This window comes from Citrus sinensis, chromosome 9 (genome assembly GCF_022201045.2).
Source record: "Citrus sinensis cultivar Valencia sweet orange chromosome 9, DVS_A1.0, whole genome shotgun sequence".
Classification (NCBI taxonomy): domain Eukaryota; kingdom Viridiplantae; phylum Streptophyta; class Magnoliopsida; order Sapindales; family Rutaceae; genus Citrus; species Citrus sinensis.
The window spans coordinates 28043470-28059563 of NC_068564.1; the positions used below are offsets into that span (position 1 = coordinate 28043470).

General features: G+C 36.4%; 3 protein-coding genes and 1 non-coding gene across 4 annotated transcripts; 2 read left to right on the forward strand and 2 right to left on the reverse strand.

The window, feature by feature from the left end:
• The first annotated feature begins 628 nt into the window (after window positions 1-628).
• On the forward strand, window positions 629-2846 carry LOC102627150 (pirin-like protein). The gene is made up of 6 exons (XM_006474900.4): window positions 629-885; window positions 1004-1053; window positions 1166-1204; window positions 1288-1316; window positions 1751-1917; window positions 2269-2846. The coding sequence occupies exons 1-6, from the start codon at window positions 767-769 to the stop codon at window positions 2771-2773; spliced, it is 909 nt and encodes a 302-aa protein (XP_006474963.1). The 5' UTR covers window positions 629-766; the 3' UTR covers window positions 2774-2846.
• Window positions 2847-4924: 2078 nt separating this feature from the next.
• LOC102626878 (beta-1,2-xylosyltransferase) lies at window positions 4925-11034 on the forward strand. The gene is made up of 5 exons (XM_006474899.4): window positions 4925-5737; window positions 6202-6351; window positions 7515-9098; window positions 10304-10333; window positions 10619-11034. The coding sequence occupies exons 1-3, from the start codon at window positions 5069-5071 to the stop codon at window positions 8235-8237; spliced, it is 1542 nt and encodes a 513-aa protein (XP_006474962.1). The 5' UTR covers window positions 4925-5068; the 3' UTR covers window positions 8238-9098; window positions 10304-10333; window positions 10619-11034.
• Window positions 10049-10121, reverse strand: TRNAK-UUU (transfer RNA lysine (anticodon UUU)). The gene has a single exon. It is a non-coding gene; the product is annotated as a tRNA-Lys (tRNA).
• Window positions 11035-12543: 1509 nt separating the features above from the next.
• Window positions 12544-14977, reverse strand: LOC102626393 (40S ribosomal protein S8-like). Its single transcript, XM_006474898.4, has 5 exons — window positions 14821-14977; window positions 14653-14725; window positions 13898-14237; window positions 13198-13370; window positions 12544-12801 (listed from the first exon to the last, which is right to left on the reverse strand). The coding sequence occupies exons 1-5, from the start codon at window positions 14822-14824 to the stop codon at window positions 12720-12722; spliced, it is 672 nt and encodes a 223-aa protein (XP_006474961.1). The 5' UTR covers window positions 14825-14977; the 3' UTR covers window positions 12544-12719.
• Window positions 14978-16094: the final 1117 nt, after the last annotated feature.

Sequence of the window (16094 nt, forward strand, 5' to 3'; positions counted from 1 at the left end):
TCTCATTCGAGTTAGTTTTTATTTTTGACGTGAAATCCCAATGACCAAATCTTTTATATATCAAGATAATACAAACTTACCTGCGATAACATGATAAAAATAATTTTAACTATTGTAACCACCTAGTTGTTAACCCGAAATTGTCTCAAATTCGACACCGGATTTGGTTCTTTCACGGCTGATGTGGAACCCGAATTTGACGAACAAAAGATAAAAATGTCAAAATTTGAAATCAACATGAAAAAAAGAGAATATCCAAATGAAAAAGATCTGTGGACCGAGATTCATATTTACGAGTTCGTAAGTCTTTAGTCCCATCCTAACATCACACAGATGTCAAGTACCCCCCCAATTGGATATTTGTTAAAAATTCCCAATTTCTCATTGACCCAAAAAAGCTCAATGAAAACTTTTAAAAAAATCTTGATCTACCACGTGTCACTCATGCAACGGCCAAGATCCTCAAGGCCTTTACACGCATCAGACCAACGTTATGCTGACATAACGCTGGAGTAAGAAAAGAAACGGTGTTACTTGACCTCAAGGAAACTCCCATGTGGGTCTTAATATTGGCGGCCAACACTTTCACTTTGACCTTCCAAATTCATTAACAAACTCTTATCTCTCTCTCTCTCTCTCTTTTTCTCCCTATATATACTCGAAACTTTCTCGTTCTCTTTCTCACATTCGCTGCATAAAAAAGTTGTTGCATAAATTTGCTTCGAGATTCATTGAGATAAGGAAAATTAAAAAAAAAAAAAGCAAAATGCCTGAGAAAGAGAACTCTGATGTTGTTGTGAAAGAACCTCGCTCAGTGGTGAGAAAGTTCTTGGCTAGGCCTCAAGGTGAAGGCATGGGAGCCATTGTGAGAAGAAGTATAGGAAGGTGAGAGAAAAAGAAAAAGAAAAAAAAAGAACACATTTGCTTTTGTTTTTGGTGTCAATGAAATGGATAAGAATTTGAGATGTTTTGTCTAAATGGGTTAATCTGTGTGTTGTTTCAGGTTTGAGTTGAGATACTTTGATCCTTTCCTTGTTTTGGATGAATTCTCTGGTGGGTTACTCTGTTTTGTTTCCTCTGTTTTCACATGGTATCATGTATGTAGAGGCCTCGTTTTTGAAAGTGTTTTTCTTGTTTTTGACGTTTTGGGTGTTGTATTTTGCAGTTACTGCTCCTGCTGGATTTCCTGATCATCCACATAGAGGTTTGATTTTCCTGAGAAAGTTGATGCTTCTGTTTACACATGGCAATTACGATGAATCTGATCGAATGTTTTCTTTTTAACAGGATTTGAGACAGTGACATACATGTTGCAGGTACTACCAATTAATAATTTAATCTTTTGTATTAAAAAAAATTGAAGCACAAGGATGCGACTATTTTATTGCTTTTTTTTTTCCTTTATTTTTTATTTTTTGGGGGGAGGAGTAAGAAACTATAATTTTAATAAGTCAATTAGGTAAATGAACATGATTGTGTGACTTTAAATAAACACGGTGTTAACAAGGCAATCCTATGTGGCCGGCAACATTTAAACGTAAAGTCAGCATGCCATGCCAAATAATGCACGCATATTGCCCAGTTATGCAAGTCATGAACAGAACATTTCTGGGCAGTTGCCGCGAAATCGTGTCAAAAACGTATATATAAAGCACGGCATATTAGTACTACTTTTGTCATTAGTTTGAATTTTCAGCATAAGCGGCGCGTGATACTGTTGCCTAAGTTCTGTGCAATGATTTGGTGACAGGGAGCTGTTACGCATGAAGATTTTGAAGGGCATAAAGGGACTATAGGGCCCGGTGATTTACAATGGATGACCGCAGGAAGAGGGATTGTTCACTCAGAAATGCCTGCAGCTCAAGGCACTCAAAAGGGTTTGCAGTTGTGGATCAATCTCTCCTCCAAATACAAAATGTAAGTGGTGGTCACTGGTGATTTGGAACTTTAGTTGAACTAGAATATATGCTTGTCTAATGGACCTTTTTGTTTTTTTGACCCTCAAAAGCGATTCTGAATTGAGCACATATTTTATTGAATGTGCATCTTGCCTCAGTGCCAACTTTCCCCAATGTGCTTTTTGTTTTTGGTCCAACTGAAGAAGGAATCTTTAATCATGATCTGCCAAATGCTTGAGACACTAACTCCAGACTTTTGTCAACAATCTCTATAGCATGTAGCCATAGGGCAAAATTTAAAACTTTATACATTTTTTTTTTCCTCCCTATCTCAAGCTTCATTAATTGATCTTTAAATTGGTTAATGCAGGATTGAGCCAAGATATCAGGAGGTTTCGAGTAAGGACATTGCAGAAGCTGCAAAAGACGGGATCAAGGTTAGAGTTATAGCAGGTGAGGCCTTGGGAGTTAAATCACCAATCTATACTAGAACACCAACGATGTACTTGGACTTCACTCTAAAACCCGGAGCTCACCTTCGACAACCGATCCTAAGATCCTGGAACGCATTTGTGTATGTCTTGGAAGGCGAGGGCTTATTTGGCACCGTGAAATCTTCACCGGTATCAGCTCATCATCTTCTGCTTCTAGGATCTGGGGATGGCTTGGAGGCATGGAACAAGTTTTCTAAGCCTCTCAGGTTTGTCTTAGTGGGAGGTGAACCAATAGGCGAACCTGTAGCGCAGTTAGGGCCATTTGTGATGAACACACAAGAAGAGATTGATCAAACCATTGATGATTTTGAGAACTACGTTAATGGATTCGAAAAGGCAAAGCATTGGAGATCAGAAGCTGCACTTGCCCTTGGTTTCTAGGTCCTGTTTCATTGAAGAAATTATTGGTTTATTTCAAAAGTAGTAAATAAATTGATGCCAATTTATCCTCAAATGCAGTTCAAGGTGCATGATTCAAAGTTCTTATGGTTTCCTGCAGATTCTTTTCAAAAGCTCCATTTCATTTGTTTCCCAGAAGTTTAATTTTTAACGTTTTCAAAGGAAATTAACTCATGACGTTTGATTATGAAATTGGTCGTTACAGAGAAGGAATTCAAATTCCAACCAGGCTAGCATGCTTGCCTGTAAATGCAATCATGTCAACTTTTGGTAACCATGACACCTTGCTTCGTACTCGTCGGGGTTGGACTTATTGGGCTCCATTTATATTATATTAACATACCACCATAAGCTTGGAATTTGTAAAATTCGGAAATTGTAGACATAACTAGACATTCCCTTAATTGGTAAATGCCAATATCTGATACAATTGAATATATTTGGTTGCAAATTGCATTGTTTTATAAATTAATCAGCTGTGATAAATATTTGACTAAAGCAAGAAAGCCCGTTTCATTCTCCATCAAGTTTCTATAATTTTTTCTCATCCAAAATGGGGAAAAAAATAAAAGAAAAAGTAATTCTTTTCTTGTGGGCAACTACATTTAATTTTCAAGAAATTTGATGCCTACAAATTTATTATATCTTTTTTAAAAGGTAAGAGAGTGAGTAAAGCATAAGTTTCCGGATAGCCAACTGAATAAAAGTGTTTCGGGGCATTATATCTTTATTCTTTCTTGATACTTATGTAATCATAAATTCTATGAATTAACTTGAAAACTTAAATTCAATAGAATTATTAATTATCAAACATAAGTCATTTTAGTTGTAAAGACCATGCCCTCCCTTCTAAATTAGTCAGGTTCTGATTTAATATTATAACTAGAAAATATAACCGCGTTTCACGCGGCTTTGAAAAAAGAATTTAGTATTATCTTTTTTTCTTACTTTACACTTGATGAAACTGATAAAAAATATAAATTGATTTTTTTTTAAAAGATGAGGCAGCCTTATAAAAAATGAAAAAAAAAACTATTAGCCAGCAATACAAATAAAGAAGCAACGCAAGATAAATAATAAAATGAGAAAATATATTATAGAGTGATTTTATTCATTCCAATTGTGTATGTACAAAACAAAAAGATGAGCTCTCATTTTATAGTTACATAATCACTCCATGAAATTAATGAAAAATTATGGATCATAATTTCTTGTGAGATAGTGGGAGTTATAGGGAAGCTAAAGGTTGCTAATGAGAGATAGTGGGGAGACTAAGAGATATATGTTATGAACATCTACATTTATTTTAATAAATTCATAACACTCCCCCTTGGATGTTCATTATAAATAATATGTCTCATTAAAACCTTTACATAATTGTTATTGTGTAATAACAATCAAATTAATTGTGAGAAGATGAAAAACTAAATGTAAAAGAAAATATACAAATGGTGATGAGAAATGGTGATGCCACATCACCTTCTCGAGTCCCAACTTTTTATATATATATATATAGATAGATAGATAGATATAGATAAAGATTGTATAGATTTAGAATTTAGATGTTTGGCCGACTCATGATTGTAATATAAATTGTAAAAGAAAAAATCATGAAATATAAACGAGTGAGTATTGGGAAAAAATGGTTCTCATTTATTTATTTAATCAAATGTTAATTCTAATTTTACTCTCTTTTTTTCTAATTTTTAAAAAAGAGAACTTAGTTGTGAAGTAATATCCAAATCCAATGGCTGAAACCTTCATGTTACCCTCTGAAATATTAGGATCACAATGAGAGCCAAATATTGAAATATAGTTCTAAGTTCTACTTGAATGGAAAAGATTATCTTTCTCTGATGCATACGAAGACTAGTAACTCCTTCATGTCAACTTACCTTCCTTCTAAATTTGAATCTAGTACTTACAAACTAGGATTGTGGGGGCAGGAATTAACCCTAATAAAGTACACACTGTGAGAAAAAGGATTTACCATCTAAATGGGTACCAAAATCAGATGAAATTAGGCTTTCAAACAGGGCCTAAAATCTACCTAAGAAATAACCCAGAACCCCCCATCCTACTACTTGTCATCGCCTTATTGGTTACGTTAACCCAAAAAAAGAGTGCCAAAACTGGCGTTATAAGAATTTCCATAGATAATTATCTTCTATTTAATGTCAAAAATTAACTTCACAGAAGAAGACTCGCGCAGACTTGTAATACAAAAAGAAAATTAAAGGCTGTGTTGGTGGTGTTCCATTTTTACAAATCCAAGCCATGAACAAAAAAACTTCGAAGCTCATCAAAATCCTCCTGTCTCTCTTCGCACTCAACTTATTCTCTCTCTATCTCTACTTCTCTCACTCTCATTCTCACTCTCAGCACCATAACCAGAACCAAGACCGCTTACCGTTCACGGAAACCCACTTTCAACTTCACCCTCCTCACCATTTCTCCAAAGCTTGGCCAATCATCCCCTCTTATTTGCCCTGGTCACAGAATCCTAACGTGGGTTACCGTTCATGTGAGGCCTTTTTCGGAAATGGGTTCAGTACCCACTTGGATCTTTTGCCTGCCGCCGGCTCCGGCGGGTGGTTCCGGTGTTATTACAGTGAGACGTTGGGGAGTTCGATATGTGAAGGGGGGAAGGTCAAGATGGACAATCAGAAGATCAAGATGTCGAGAGGAGGTGAAAAGTTGGAGGGTGTGATGGGGAGAGCAGATGAAGAGGAATTGCCTACGTTTCAAAACGGTGCGTTTCAGGTTGAGGGCGATGTGAAGTCAGGGTTTAAGGGGAGGAGAAGGAAGAGGGAAGGTGAAAATCTGATGAGTGACGAGTTTATTGATAAGTATGTGCCTCAAGCTGATATTTTGAAGCATACCATGAGAGAGTTGCTGGGAACTATTAGAATTGCTGATGCTAAGGAGTTTGACGATTGCGATCAGGTATGTTTGGATTTTTAAAGTTTTTATTTTTGGATTGTTTTGGGCAATATGAGGTATGAAGTTGATCTGGATTAGAGGAGATGTTGTGATCTGCGGATTCTTTTTGTTTCATAATTATGGAAAGTGGTCATTTATTTTTTCAATTGAAGGTTAATGATTGATTTCCTGATTCTTTGGAAATAATTTATTAATGAAATGGATAACTGGAAGAAGGGTTTATTTGTGGTTTCCCGATTGATTGGAAGTGATTTAATGCAAATCATACCATTTTTGGTGATCATGAGGAAGGGATAGATTTATAATCAGAAACAAAGATTATGGGTTGAGTGTGGAATTTTATGGAATTGAAGTAAAGGAGCTTAAAGAAGATTAACCGGTTAAGAGACTCCTCTTTTCTAATTCTTTTCAGAAATCTCTCATCAGTGCTATTTTTATTGTTTCTGACATTAGAAGCATACTTGCAGTGGGTGGAGGAGCCAACACTTCTGGTTACTCGGTATGAATATGCAAATCTTTTTCACACGATGACAGATTGGTACAATGCGTATATTTCTTCAAGAGTTACAGGCTTGCCTAATCGACCCCATGTGGTTTTTGTTGATGGCCACTGCACAGTATGCTTTCTCAATTCCAAATGACTTGTATTACCAGCTGCATCTTTCATATTTATCGACTTATTAATGCATGGATCAAGTTTGGATAACATGATTTTTCTCATTATTGGCAGATAACATGTGAGTTTTGAAAATTTGAGACTCATGAAGAATAGATTGCTAAAATTATTTTCAGCTTTCTGCATTCACGCTCATTGAATGAAAAAAAGTGCCAGCTAAACATGAATAATTTGAACTGGTTTAGTCTTTTGGCTTGTTAAATGAGATCCTGTTCTAATTGTGGATGTGCTGAGCTTCAATCTAATAGTGTCTGAGAACACATTTTTCCAACAGTGTTTTTTTGGCTGAATGTGTATTTTTTATGTATTTTTATTGTTGTTTTATTTTTTGTTTTGTGTCTTTCGTGGGGCGGGGTGAGAGGTGTGCATATTGCCAGAGTGATCGTGAATGTAAGTATGGTTTATGTACATTTCAGTTGGGTGATGTCTGATTAAATGCCTGTATGTTTTGGATCCCATTTTATTGATCACGTGTCTAGTTCGTGAGTATTCGATTAACTTAGTTAGCCTCTGGGAATAAATCTATAATGACTCTGCTGCTTACTTTGCATAAATAGGCAATCCTTGCTGCTGATTGTGTTGCTTCTCAACTGGTGTTAAACATATCATTTGTAAATTCAGAGCAATCGATGTTACAATTTTGGTGTATTAGATCCAATATATTCACTTACTGGATTCTCTGATGTTTCATTATAAGATAAGATCCTCCTTTAGGTCTTATTCTAATTCTTTTCTGTTGTTCGACATCTTCTTGGTGGTTACATCCTCATCACTCCATTGGTTTCTCTCTCTCAATCTATTCTCCCTCTCAGTTTCTTGACTGTTGTGTTAAACATGCTGTAGGCAATGTTTCATACTGCTTCTGATTCTTGAACCGCTTGATCTTGATTTGTCCTTTAGCCTATTAACTCTCTGTCCCAAATATCTCTTCTTTGAAATCATTCAGGTTGCTAGGGAACTCCCAGAATCTGTGTTCATTCCTGTTTTTGTGTAAATTGTCTGCCTAGTTTGTTTTGGTTGTGTTCCTCTGATTTATAAGTACTGCTTATTCATGCTTTTTATCTTACTTTAACTGATATGTTTCGTCTGTTGAAAATTTTCCAGACACAATTGGAAGAGACATGGGACGCATTGTTTTCAAGCTTTAGATATGCAAAAAACTTTAGTGGTCCAGTTTGTTTCCGCCATGCCATTTTTTCACCGTTGGGATATGAGAATGTATTGTTTAAGGGGCTGAGGGGAGATGTGGATTGTCATGGAGCAACTGCTCACGATCTATGGCAAAATCCTGATGATAAGAAAACAGCACGATTGTCTGAGTTTGGAGAAATGATTAGAGCTGCTTTTGGGCTTCAAGTAAATAGGCACCGAACCGAAAAGCCAGGTTCAGGACATAATGTCCTCTTTGTTAGACGGGAGGATTATTTAGCCCATCCACGTCATGGTGGTAAAGTTGAATCGAGGCTGAGCAATGAACAAGAGGTGTTTGATTCTTTACAGAGTTGGGCATCTAATTATTTGGATTGTAAAATAAATCTTGTCAATGGATTGTTTGCACACATGACCATGAAGGAGCAGGTTCGAGCCATTCAAGATGCATCAGTTATTATTGGTGCTCATGGTGCCGGTCTCACTCACATAGTATCAGCGACTGCAAAAACAGTGATTCTAGAGATAGTTAGCAGCCAATTCAGACGACCGCATTTTGAATATATTTCCAAGTGGAAAGGATTGGAGTATCATGCCATCTATCTTGATGGATCATATGCCAAACCTACAGATGTCATCGACAAGCTTAGCCATATAATTAGAAATCTTGGATGCTAATTTTTTTTTGGTTTTATCAGAAGTTGGTCCATCCTCTGAGAGCTTCGGAAATAGAATTAGCTGTATTGCTGCCATTTCACATTATTTCGGTAAAGGGAAGTAAAATTCATGAAACGGGATTAATACATGCTCATTCCAAAAGAACTGATTTGGGTCAATGCCACAGGACTCATCATGATTACAAATGGAGTTGACATTCTCCAGCAGTTCAGCAGCTACAAATTGCATTAGGATCACATATACTCCCAGTTTGGTATGTCATCCTGACACATCGCTATTGATCTAGTAATTCTTTCTTTTGAGAAGAGGTGGAGAAATTGATTATTCTTTTTGCAAAACCAAATTTTATTTTCTTACACAGTTGCACTGATTGCTTCTTGTAACTTAAAATTACTGGATAATGCACATATTGGAAATTCAATCAAATTTTAAATGAAACAAGGCATCCCTTGTCTGTCTATGAAACTTTTAGATGAAGGTGATTTATCTTACCAGAAAAAGTTGATTGCATCAATTTCATTATATATTGTATCTCATTGTTGTATAAACTGTAATAATTTATGTCTGTTTTATCCCGTCAATGCTTACGCATACAAGTCTTGTGTTGATCCTTATGGTACTGATGAATGAACAAGCTGGGAGAAATGTCATTTTCAATATCAATCACCATATTCGACGATAAGATACTTCTACCCTTGTATAAAATTGAAACAATAGTATCTTGATCATCATAGTGATTTTCAGTAGGTTGCAATCCAATAGGATATCCTATGGCTATGGTTATTGACTCCTGCTGCTGATGATCCACTGATGGCTAATGGCATGGGAAGGTCGAATAAGTAATTTCATAATAATTAACAGGTAATATTCAGGTTGCCGGGCAATATGTTTTATTTCTAATTAATTGATAAATATTTTTTAAATCACCAAAAAGATAAAAATGAAACAGTGCGTGCGTCAAGTTCTCATTGGGCAAGTTACCATATATGGATTGGCTGCGGTCCGGCCCGGATGAAATTAGAATGCAATTAAACCATCATAGCGACATGTAGTTTAATAGAGGGAAACAGAAGCGACAAGTCGGTTTGAAGACTTCCGAATTCATCTGTTTCCCTCCGTAATGAGGAAACTGTTATCTATAAAATATACGTGCAATACTTCTCAAACGAAGAAGAAGAAGAAGCGTCGTGTTCTCAAAACGATGCTGGAGAGACGGAGGGGGATATGATTAAATTATGCATGATTTCTTTGATTTGATATAATAAATCAATCAAGCAACCCACGCACGCATCTTATCTCGCTCCGTCTCTGAGACAACTGCATCTGCATGCATGCAGCATTACAAATCCATCGTTACACCAGTTGGCCACATGGTAACAGTATCAGCCTCAGGTCAGGTATATTATTCTTTCTTCTTGAATCTTGAAAATATATGCACGTCAATCAAGATATGTATATCATTAGTTAGTTAGTTAGTTTAATTGATTCTTTTAACTTATTCATAATGTTAATTACATTATTACTTTATTACTTTGTTAATTTCTTTATTTTTATTATTTTATATTTTCGTTTAACTAATAAATTAATGTCACATCAGTTTGTATAAAAATTTGTACAAAATAAATTGTGTATGCTGATGTTTTTGTAAAACCCTCCCTGAAGAAGTGTCACACAACTCAGTTTTAGAAAAATCAAAATGAACAAGAAGCATCCAGTCTTCGAGTTCCATTTTTATGATAATAAAAAAATATTGCGATATTTCTAGCGTCAACATGTGGGGGGTGGGGGAAGCTATAAAAGCGCGTAGCAGATGCCCCTGGTGAGATTCGAACTCACGACTTTTCGCTTAAAAGGCGACTACATTAACCACTATGTTACAGAGGCTTTGGTGCCAAAGGCTATTCACTAATAATAAACTGAATGCAATTCTTTCTTGACATCCTTCGCTCGGTCCTGTTAGTAGTAAATTTGTTATTGCCCAAATTACCTTTTGTATGTCTTTTCATTTTCATTCACATTACGCGAAATTCTGAGAAGACAAATTTGCATTAGATCATTTTTTTCAGGTACCAGTCTTTTTGGCCGCAATATGACAGGTACCAAGTTTTCATATCTTAGTTTGCTTGCTGGAGTAATTAATCATCTATATATTTGTAAAGCTTTGCGCCAACGAATGTAATTTATGTGAGCGTAGTGTATATATATGTTATTAAACTTGACTACCCATGTCCGATTTCTTGATTTTTTACCGGATACCTAGGGTTGCAGGTAAATGGCCTTCCATATGTATGATGAAATGCCTCTCAGACATAGCAGCTGCCCTGTTTCTCTGCTTTTTATCATATGCTTAATTATTATGCATGGTTTGGTTTTTGTTACAGAAAAATGATCGCACTTGCAATTGCGCTTCCTTAAGAGAGAAATGGTATCGTGCTTTCCTTCGACGCCCAAGAAGTTGGCAATGACTGTGGGATACTTCATTGCCGGGGCTGCCCTTTTTGCTGTTGGCCTGCATTTGTCTTATGTCAATGTTGCTCCTCAACAAGCAAGAATTAAGGCTCGCAATGATTTTGTCAGAGAACGGCTAAGAAAAAAGTCTGGCAAGCCCTAGAACTACAAGAAGCTCATTATGCCCTTGTTTCAGTAACAAATTCCTATGTTACTGTTCCCCCATTCCTACATCTAAGAAATGAACTCGAATAAAATGGCATTTACGCGTCCGCTTTTTTTTTTCCCCTTTTTGTTTTGTTTTAACGCTGGTGTATTAATTAAGAAATACATGTTCTTGTTTCGGTAACCAATTCGTGTTGCTTGGTATTTCAATAAGCTGCAACGGCTTGCTTTTTAAACATCCCGATAAGCTTCCTCAATACGTACTTTGATTGTTCTTGTGATAGCAAATTCAAGGATCGTGATTTTTGCTCATCTGTTACCACAACGTATGATGCACACACGGGAAAAGGTCAAGAAACTAGATTCCATGTAGAGAATCCTTCCACACAAATTTCAAACCAACGAAAATAGTTGTTACAGAAAAGATGTTAGAAAAGGGTAATTTAGCGTCAGCCCCCAGTTGTTTCTGACTTTTTTCACCGCGCACTCACATCTTTCGATTATGTGCATTGCACTCCCATTTTCGTCAAACCACCGTTAACTTAACGCGAAACAAGGGTAAAATAATAATTTCATATAATATTAAAATAATAAATAAATAATTAAAAGAAAAACACTCTTTTATCATTTATTCTTTTTTCCCCCTTTTCTCTCTCTCTCTCTCTCTCTCTTGTTTCCTTTTTTCTTTTCTTCTTCTTCTTGCCTTTCACTACTGCTGCCTGCCGGTGTGATCTGCCGCCGTCTTGAATTGACAACAACAAAATGGCGTATGCTGCGTGATCTGCCACCACTCGAAACTGTTGTCTCCACTGCTACACGAAACCGCCGATGCCACTACCTGAAGCTGCCGCTGTTCTCGCTGCCTCTATAATTTAATTTTTATTAAATTAGTTTTAGGGTTTTTTATTTTTGGTTCCTTTTGTTAAATTTTCCTAGTTTGGGTTTCTTTTGTAATTGAATTTTACAGTGAAATTTTGGTATAATTATCTGAGGTTTCTTTATTATTGGGTTTTGTTTGTTTTGGTGGGATTATTGGAACTATTTTTCTACTAATAATTTTGTGTTTAATTTTTTTCTTACCCTTGGAATCATGCTTTTTCTCTCATATCAGAGTTTATTGGTTTTACAATTTTGTTATGATAATGAAACAAGAAAAATCGTTTCAATATAATCTTGAAAATATAAAAACTGATATTATAATAATTAATTTTTATTCATAATATAAATTTTATAAGTTATGAGGGGCATTTTTATACTTCAGACTCAAGGCAATTCAAACTAGAGGTAGTATGATTTTTTAAATTAATAACAGCCCAAACAGTTGGAATTAACTAATCTTTTGACGGAAATAGGAGTGCAATGCACATGGTCGAAATTTGTGGGTGCACAGTATTAATTGTCAAAACATGTGGGGGCTGACAATAGATAACCCGTTAGAAAACAATTTTTACATGAAACTAATTCCAAACAAAATACATTAACCGAGTTCCTTGCATCTTGTATATTTAGGGATGACCTTACCCATAACTAACGCCTAAAATGGGTGTGTTATTGTAATGCACATGCCTAGATATTTCAGGTTCATGTTCGGTATGGAATTAATACATCAACCTTGAGCAACAATAACCACGAAGGCATTAACTACCAATTCGCTGATGGCGCAGACAGAATCAAGAAAAATGTAGAGCGGAAGAAATTCTAACACAGGAACTGGTAATATTCAAAAACAAAATATAACAATAACACAAGTGAGAAATACAAGTTCGACTGCTGATATCATCTCGACTCTCGAAGTTTTAACTTAAGACTAAAAACAAGAACACAAGACAAAACTAGAAATTCCAGTACGGAGTTTCAATAAACAAAAATTTAAGCAGCACCAGCACTCTTGCCCTTCTTCCTCTGTAACTTCTTCATGTAGAATTCCAGTTCTTTACCCTCCAAGATGTATCTGGCGGAAATGAGAGAGCCCCATCAATGCAAGAAAAAAGAAAGCAAATATTACCATTCTACTGTCTTGCTCTCCTGTATCTATCCAATAACTACCATGGAAATAAAGAAAAACAAGGAACAGCTTTGATGGTCTCCAAAGCTAATCTTAAGGTGTTTAATGTCATAAAAAAATGACTTCTAGCGATTGTTTAATACCCATTACAAGGCAAGGGAAAGGAAAGAATATATATATATATATATATATATATATATATAGATAGATAGATAGGGGGCGAACTCATATCAAGCTTCAACAACATGGAAGTTCAGGTATGATGGTGTTTGTTCAATACTTTCATTTTTGGTGCCTTCAATAAACCTTGAAAACTAAAAAGCAATAAAAGGAGTCACATACCCATCAGCACGTCCACACTGGCCAGGCCGTGATGCGATACAAGCTAACAAACGACCACTACCAAACTGCTCCTCAATATGTGGGTCAAGTGTGCGATCTTTTTGACGCTTCTCAAGCTTTCTCGAGACATGGTTGCTCTTCTTTGCCTCCTCAGTGGCGGGAGCCTCTCCTTCCTATCCACCAGTGAAACAAGACAAGTTAAATATCTAAGTAGTAATCTTGCAATCAAATGAAATGAGTTATGCATTTAATCGAAAGAAGAAAAATACGGAGAATCATGCTAAATTATATTCTACAAAAACAAGCTTATAAAGCATAAACACTAATAAGAAAGCTTTGTTGCAATAGTTTTCTAAGCAAGAGTTAGAAAGATAAGAAAACCATGAAAATTAAGTGCGGAAAATTTGATGCCGTCCAAACAAGATAATAATGGTTACGATTACCTTACCATACATACAAATACTCTTATGTTCTTCTTGATAGAGTTGATTGACAAAGATAATTCTTCTATTCCATAAAATGAATAATATAAGTATTGAAATATATATATATATATATATAAGCTGATTAAGAAAATATAGAACACCATATCTAAAACCACAATTGCAATGCCCCAGCACATTCGAGGCAACCCAAGTAAAAAGAAATATAAACATAAGGCACCAACTCAAAGATAAGTTGATCAAAAAAATTGTTATACCTCTCCTTCTTTCTTGGTTGTGGCAGCAGCTGCAGCCTTCTTCTTGCGACCAATGTCAACACCATAATGCTGGAGATACCACTGCTTGAATGGTGCTGCATCAACCTGAACAATGGCACTCTTCACCAAAGTTTGAGTACGGACCAGCTCATTATTGGAGGCATTGTATACCACATCCAGAATTCTGGTCTTACGAGTCACTGCTTCACTTCCCCAGGAGTAGTTTCCTGTGTCAAGCCTCAAAGCACGCCATTTCACATTACCTCCACGAACCCTAATCCTCCTCACTGTCTTGTTGCTTGATAGCTTAGTATTTGCAGGTTGCCTTCCAAGCTCATACCTTCAATCATAGAAAAGAAAAGATAAGTCAATTAAACATTACAAACAAAGGCTTGAAAATGCAAAATGGGTGGTAATTTTTTTTTTCTAGACAGCTTGCACGACTGTCAAAAATAAGACAACCCCATCATATGAAACACAAAATAGTCCAAACCCCCTTAGACGTGTAAGCAAAATACCCATATCTGAAAACAAGGTTTAAAAACTACTATTTGATAGATTATTTTTGTTTATGAAAGGTAATAACCTGAGATCAAAATCAAATGTTTTAACTACTCACACAGCATCTACAATCCAAAAGGCATGCAACGATTGTAAAGAAACCAACAATATCCAAAACAGCAGTGCACATTATGAACATTAACAATCAACAAATCACAATCTCTGAATTTAGAACTTCAAAAAAAGGAACTTACTTTCTCTTCTTCCTCCAAGCCTTCTTCTTGCCCCCAGTAGCACGCCTCTTGTGCATGGAATCACGGGAAATACCTATAAAAGGACACAAAGTAAATATCTTCTGTCATTTTTTTTTTTACAATTAAAACGACTAAAATAAAAAAAAAATTTGATTTTTGGAGGTGTACCCATTTTCGCAGAGAGAAATTCTTAGGGTTTCTCTGTCTGTGGGCGATTGATAGGTGATTCAGCGTTTGAGGCAGAGAAAGAGAGAGTGGCTGAGAGACGCTGAGTTATAGTGTTATACAATAAAACCCTAGTTTTTGAATTACCATAATAACCCAACCCGCTTCCTCGTCATTCAGGGGTAAAAGAGTCCAACAGGACTAGGGACTTCAATATAAACGACTGCTGTTTCTTTGAAATTGAAATGCCCGGTTGGGCTTTGGGTTGATAGCGAGTTGGGCTACGGTTCGAATTCCAGCCCGATTTTATGACTATGGTAAAACAGTGAAAATATGATTTATTTCCTATTTGAAAATTTTAATAAATAATTAAAACTCAATTGGAGAAAAACTTTTCACACAAATTTTAGAATTTTTGTTGTAAATGACTATTAGAAAAGCTTTTCACACCACCCTAAAAAGAACTTTTGATACTTGAATTCGTTAAAGCTTGTGATACCCAAAATAATGTGAAGGCCAAAGAAAATAAGCTCAATACTAGGTGTTCGGGAAAATATTATTCTTATAAAAACATCGCTGCCACCCTCTCTACACGTACCTGCAAAATATTATGAGATCAAATATTGTTGATGCTGAAATCTGCTCGCCTCTTGACCGACCAGATTCTTTCACCAACGTTTGTGTTATCTATTGTTGCTCGTTCACTGGGATTGGAATCGTCCTCCTTTCTCTCAATAGACCTGCACTCACTAAAAATGGATCAGAGACGCCGGTGGTTTTGTCGGCGTAAACCCTCCGATGCCTAAGTTAGCACAAGGTGTTTACGGGAAAACAGTGTAATTTGGATTCCAGGAGTTTATTAAAAATTTGTAAGGAAATGGCCTGGTTGCAATTTGACAGTGTTTTCCCTCTCTCTTTTTTTCTATCCCTTTCTTCATCGATTTCTTCCTCTTTTATAGCCGCTGTCCCCACGTTCCCATTTGCCCTTCACCCCACCTTTTTCGGGTAGTGGCAGCCCCTCCCGGAACTCTAACCGCTGCATTATGGGCAAATGTGGGATCTCGCATCTCCCACAACGGTTCTGGGAACAGCGCAACTACCGCGATTCTGTGGGATCGTGTTCCCGCTTTTTTGGGGGACGGGTACTGGCTCGGTATATACCTCTGGTTGGTAATCGCCTATGATCGGTTCATGCTTGTCCCCGTGTTCTGCTCGTACTATTTGGCCGAGGTGATCCATGCCGGGGTGGAGATTAGTAACATGGCCGACCTGATGCT

Excerpts from the sequence above, each read along its gene's own strand:
- LOC102626393 (XM_006474898.4), bottom strand. Across the intron at positions 14,238-14,652 it reads GCTTGGAGGAAGAAGAGAAA|GTATGAGCTTGGAAGGCAAC; the intron begins GTAAGTTCCTTT and ends CTATGATTGAAG. Across the intron at positions 13,371-13,897 it reads CAACCAAGAAAGAAGGAGAG|GAAGGAGAGGCTCCCGCCAC; the intron begins GTATAACAATTT and ends ACTGGTGGATAG.
- LOC102626878 (XM_006474899.4), top strand. The coding sequence starts at position 5,069 with ATGAACAAAAAAACTTCGAAGCTCATCAAAATCCTCCTGTCTCTCTTC. Across the intron at positions 5,738-6,201 it reads AGTTTGACGATTGCGATCAG|TGGGTGGAGGAGCCAACACT; the intron begins GTATGTTTGGAT and ends GCATACTTGCAG. Across the intron at positions 6,352-7,514 it reads TTGTTGATGGCCACTGCACA|ACACAATTGGAAGAGACATG; the intron begins GTATGCTTTCTC and ends AAAATTTTCCAG.
- LOC102627150 (XM_006474900.4), top strand. The coding sequence starts at position 767 with ATGCCTGAGAAAGAGAACTCTGATGTTGTTGTGAAAGAACCTCGCTCA. Across the intron at positions 886-1,003 it reads GTGAGAAGAAGTATAGGAAG|GTTTGAGTTGAGATACTTTG; the intron begins GTGAGAGAAAAA and ends GTGTTGTTTCAG. Across the intron at positions 1,054-1,165 it reads TGTTTTGGATGAATTCTCTG|TTACTGCTCCTGCTGGATTT; the intron begins GTGGGTTACTCT and ends TGTATTTTGCAG.